At 32.5% G+C, this 4,872-nt stretch overlaps 1 protein-coding gene and 1 long non-coding RNA gene across 3 annotated transcripts in view; one reads left to right on the top strand and one right to left on the bottom strand.

The window, feature by feature from the left end:
- LOC110268283 overlaps nt 1–3,377 on the bottom strand; it is a 19,398-nt gene extending 16,021 nt beyond the window's left edge. Inside the window, exon 1 of the long non-coding RNA XR_002356456.1 lies at nt 3,367–3,377. This is a non-coding gene — a long non-coding RNA (uncharacterized LOC110268283). The remainder of the gene's footprint in view (nt 1–3,366) is intronic.
- Nucleotides 191–3,867, top strand: LOC107624122 (squalene monooxygenase). 2 transcript variants are annotated; one of them, XM_021114235.1, is made up of 8 exons: nt 191–599; nt 1,029–1,140; nt 1,298–1,472; nt 1,577–1,745; nt 1,867–2,046; nt 2,136–2,411; nt 2,688–2,966; nt 3,466–3,867. In XM_021114235.1, exons 1-8 carry the CDS (start codon nt 315–317, stop codon nt 3,577–3,579), a joined length of 1,590 nt encoding a protein of 529 aa, XP_020969894.1. In that variant the 5' UTR covers nt 191–314; the 3' UTR covers nt 3,580–3,867. The 2 variants fall into 2 exon arrangements, with proteins under 2 accessions (XP_020969894.1, XP_016182069.1); XM_016326583.2 differs by having other exon boundaries at nt 218–599; nt 1,828–2,046.

Genomic DNA, 4,872 nt, shown 5'->3' with positions numbered 1-4,872 from the left:
TTGTATATACTATATAGAATAGATATAGATAAGTATTAGTTTATTAAAATGAAAAAAAAAAGAGACACGAAAAGATTAGCCAAATATAATTGGTTTATGTGTGAAATCAGATACCATCGAAGTTGGATTCAATTTAAAAAATGAAACAAAAATGATTTATTAAAGAAGGGTCTAATTTACTTTTCGTTTTAAGAGAATAAAAATAAAAGTTGGTTGGTCGTCTATAAAAAGAATGAAGAAAGAAGAGTGTAACACGATAAGGGTGTATCAACATTCTTAGTTCTCATTAATCTCTCTTCATTATTTCCCAAACTATGTCTCACAGTTTCACCAATCCCTTGTTCTTATTCTTGCCAATGGATTATATGTTCATTTTTGGAAGTGTCATAGCTTCTGGTTTGGTGTTTGTGCTTGTTCTGTACGGTTCTGCATCAAACAAGAGAAAATCCAGTGTTCCAAGTGCAACAACACATGCACAAAGTATAAAGACATCAGAAAATGGTACATGGACTCCACCACAAGTCTCAGAAGGATGTGATGACATCATTATTGTAGGTGCTGGTGTTGCTGGTGCAGCCCTTGCTTTCACTCTTGGAAAGGTAGTACAAATGCTTCTTTTCTAGTTTCCTCTATTTAAAATTCTATTTTATGATGGTTTCTTTGAGTTATAGCCTCTACATAAGTCTTAACTCAGAGATAAGATCTTATACTATGGTCTAACTAAATTGACATAAATAATGTTAGCTTATAAGACTGTTCTGAATGAAACTATGCAAGTTGAATATGGATAAAATGCAGAAAATGTAGTTATAGGCAGCAAAGAATGTATATTCTAGAGAGAATAGTGTTTTGTATATATCCATTTTCTGTTTTTGTTTCTATGGCTTGGAGCTCCAATGGTTCTTTTTCATGAAGGGAAGCATAGATATATGTTCTAGAATTTAATTTTGATGTACTGTCAATGTAAAGTAGTTTTACACGTTCTAAAGGGATGAATGAACAAGACAGGATTGTGGATTTTGTCTCAGGATGGAAGACGAGTTCATGTTATCGAAAGGGACTTGAATGAACAAGAGAGGATTGTGGGTGAATTGCTTCAACCTGGGGGATATCTTAAGCTGATTGAGTTAGGACTTGAGGGTAAGCAAGAAATATTCAATCTTGAATTCTTGATGGATGACAAGGTTTTTTGTGACAAATTATTGAAGAATTTCAATCTTAGGAATGAACACATTCCCCTGACTCTGCTCATCAAATTCAAGGCTCTTAACAGAATGAATGTTATGAGTTGTTGCAGATTGTGTGGATGAAATTGATGCACAACAAGTCTTTGGCTATGCCCTTTACAAAGATGGGAAAAATACCAAGCTCTCTTATCCCTTGGAAAAGTTTAGTTCTGATATTTCCGGTAAAAGCTTTCACAATGGCCGTTTCATCCAAAGAATGCGAGCGAAGGCTTCTTCTCTTCCCAAGTACAATTTTCTCACCAAGTTCACAATTTGATTCTTGAATAAATAGCTATACATGAAGACATGAAGTTCATATGATCTTGCTTTTGTACTACTATGTTTTGCAGTGTAAAATTAGAACAAGGAACTGTCACATCTCTATTAGAAGAAAATGGAATTGTCAAAGGAGTTCACTACAAAACTAAGAGTGGAGAAGAGCTTACAGCAAAGGCTCCTCTCACCATAGTTTGTGATGGTTGTTTTTCCAACTTAAGGCGTTCTCTTTGCAATCCTAAGGTATGAATTCTATCACATATTGTAGAATAGAATAATGGTTCATAGTTCAAAGTTATTCAAGAGATTTTTTAACTTTTTTCAGGTTGATCTACCATCTTATTTTGTTGGTCTGATCCTGGAGAATTGTAATCTTCCATATGCAAACCATGGACATGTTATCTTAGGTGATCCTTCACCAATCTTGTTTTATCCAATCAGCAGCACTGAAATTCGGTGTTTGGTGGATGTGCCTGGCCAAAAACTACCTTCTCTTGGCAATGGCGACATGGCACGTTATCTGAAAACAGTGGTGGCTCCTCAGGTAGAAACCTGAACCATTCTGAGATTTGATACTTTTGTAAATAATGAACACTCTTGAATGTGGACTAGTATGTATGAATGTTTCATTAGGTGCCTTCAGAGCTGCATGATTCTTTTATAGCAACAGTGGAAAAAGGGAACATAAGAAGCATGCCAAATAGAAGCATGCCTGCATCTCCATATCCAACACCTGGTGCTCTTCTAATGGGTGACGCATTCAATATGCGTCACCCTTTAACAGGAGGGGGAATGACTGTGGCTTTGTCTGACATTGTTCTGCTAAGAGATCTTCTTAGGCCTTTGCGCGATCTCCATGATTCTACTGCTCTTTGCAAGTATCTTGAATCATTCTACACTCTACGTAAGGTATAATAAGTTTAGCATCGTCGAAACTCCTTCGCTCAAAAGCTTAAGCTGATAGAAAGAGACGCATGAATAGTTATATTTCTAATAAGCTTTTCATGCAAGAGCTTCTCTTTTTAGTTATAAAAGTTCTGATATCATGTGATAAAATCATTATTCTTAAAAACTAATAAGAGGAGACACGTGAATTGTTTATATCTCTAATAAGGATATTATAGATTAATACAGTATTTAGTTATATCTCGGGTTGATTTTATGTTGAATGTGTTTGCATTGCAGCCAGTGGCATCAACCATAAACACATTGGCAGGTGCATTGTACAAGGTGTTCTGCGCATCACCTGATCCGGCTAGGAAGGAAATGAGGCAAGCATGTTTTGATTATTTGAGCCTTGGAGGTGTGTTCTCTCAGGGACCAATAGCTCTACTCTCTGGTCTCAATCCTCGCCCATTGAGCTTGGTTCTCCATTTCTTTGCTGTCGCTATATATGGCGTTGGCCGCTTGCTCGTGCCATTTCCTTCGCCAACACGCATGTGGATTGGAGCTAGATTGATCTCTGTGAGTTTTCTTCTTTTTCTTTGGCACATTTTTAAGCTACAACTGAACAGTAATTGAATTTTTTTTGTAAGCTTGGCATAATTGCAGAAATATTAAGCTGTATTTGTTTTTTGGAATTGGGACTGAGACTAAGGAATTGATACTGAATATTGTGTTTAGTGATCAAAGACTGAAATTTGTTCAGTCATGGAATATAAAATTTCAGTTCCTTTAATACTTCTAGAAATAGGAGATACATAGACTGAAATTTCTAAAAACGGATATTTAAATTTAATAACATTTCTTATCGAAAATACTCTTATTTAATTTTTCAATTCCAAATCTACTCTCAAGACTCTATATCTATTTTCAACATATTGAGACATAACTCAGTCTTAGACATTTATATTAAACACAATACATTCAATCTTAGTTTTCCTTTCAAACGCAACCTTAATGTTTGTTTATCATTTATGATTTGCTCTGCAGCAAGCTCATAAATATTTTGCTGATATTTCAGGGAGCATCAGGTATAATCTTCCCTATTATCAAGGCTGAAGGAGTTAGACAAATGTTCTTCCCAGTAACTGTGCCAGCATACTACAGAACTCCCCCTGTTAATTTGCAGAACTAAATGATACTTGCAATATGTTTGTTCCAGTGTATAAAAGAATAACAGAATATAAGTCAGTGTCCAACTTGTTTGCAAAGTGTAATTAGTATCTTGCCAAAAATAAATAAGACATTGATTTTGTGCAATTTGTATCATAAAATTTGAAGAAGTCATTTTGAATATGGGACAAAACAAAGTTCCCAAACACAAATCTTGTAAGAATTAATTGATCTGTATACAGTATGATTTATTGACCTCTATGCATATCAGTGAATACAAGAGGCAATAGTGATGATGGTAGTGCTGAAACTTTGAAATATGTAGTTGAAGATTTGTAGTGTGTTAAATGAACCGGTCCTACATTGAAATGGCCATAAAATGTAGAACATGATAATGAGTAATGATGATTCTTATATTCTGAAAGCGGAAAGACTTTGACTTTTGATTTTTTATTTTGTGCAAAAAATAGTAGTTTAACTTGCATTTGTTTACGGAAACACGGAGATATAAAATTGTGTTTGACAGAGATGAAATATTATGTTAAGAGATATTAAATTAGTATATTTTATATCTATCCTAATAGAAAAGACAAAAAAATATTAACAAAAAATATAACTTAATTTTTATTATTTTTATTAATTTTTTATAATTATATTTTTTATTATTATATTGTTTTTTTCAAAATTTTTAAATAAAAAAATAAAAAATAAAAATAAATTAAATTTTTATAATTTATTTTAATTTATCATCAAATAAAATATAAAAATATTAATTTTTATATTTTATTTTTAATATTTTATTTTATTTTATTTTCAGAAACAAAGGTAAGCTTATATACTTATCACTTGCTTAGGCTTATAGCTACTATGTAAAATTTAATATTTCTCTCAGTTGACGGGGGTTACTTGAGTTGAGGCAAATTGGTTGTAACTCACATTTATCCGTGGTTCTTTAAAAATTCTTTTATAGTTTTGGGAAAATGTTTGTAGGGTCATCCATAATTGCAAATGTAGTTACATATACCATCAATACAATTAAGCTTATTTGCTGGCATACTTCATTGCCTTGGAACAAAAAGCGATATGTTATTATATGTACATTCTAAAACAAAAAAGTTTGATGTAAACATGTTAACTTCACCTTCCCCGTCCCTACTTTCCATAATTCTGGCTTGTTAGGTTCCAATCACATTCTAGTATTCTATACAAGAGGTGAAATAATATTTGTGTCACACTTTTTCTATAATTTATGGTATAAACGATATTTTTTGTTTTATTTATTAATTATTTTTAATATTAAAAGCAAAAAGATATA

This window comes from Arachis ipaensis, chromosome B10 (genome assembly GCF_000816755.2).
Source record: "Arachis ipaensis cultivar K30076 chromosome B10, Araip1.1, whole genome shotgun sequence".
Taxonomy (NCBI): Eukaryota; Viridiplantae; Streptophyta; class Magnoliopsida; order Fabales; family Fabaceae; genus Arachis; species Arachis ipaensis.
The sequence above is the reverse complement of the archived record's forward strand: the minus strand, read 5'-3'. Positions and strand labels throughout refer to the sequence as shown.

What these genes read in the sequence shown, in the direction of transcription:
- LOC107624122 (XM_016326583.2), top strand. Translation starts at nt 315, where the DNA reads ATGTCTCACAGTTTCACCAATCCCTTGTTCTTATTCTTGCCAATGGAT. An exon ending in AAACAGTGGTGGCTCCTCAG is followed by an intron (nt 2,047 to 2,135) that starts GTAGAAACCTGA and finishes ATGTTTCATTAG; the next exon opens with GTGCCTTCAGAGCTGCATGA. An exon ending in CATTCTACACTCTACGTAAG is followed by an intron (nt 2,412 to 2,687) that starts GTATAATAAGTT and finishes TTTGCATTGCAG; the next exon opens with CCAGTGGCATCAACCATAAA.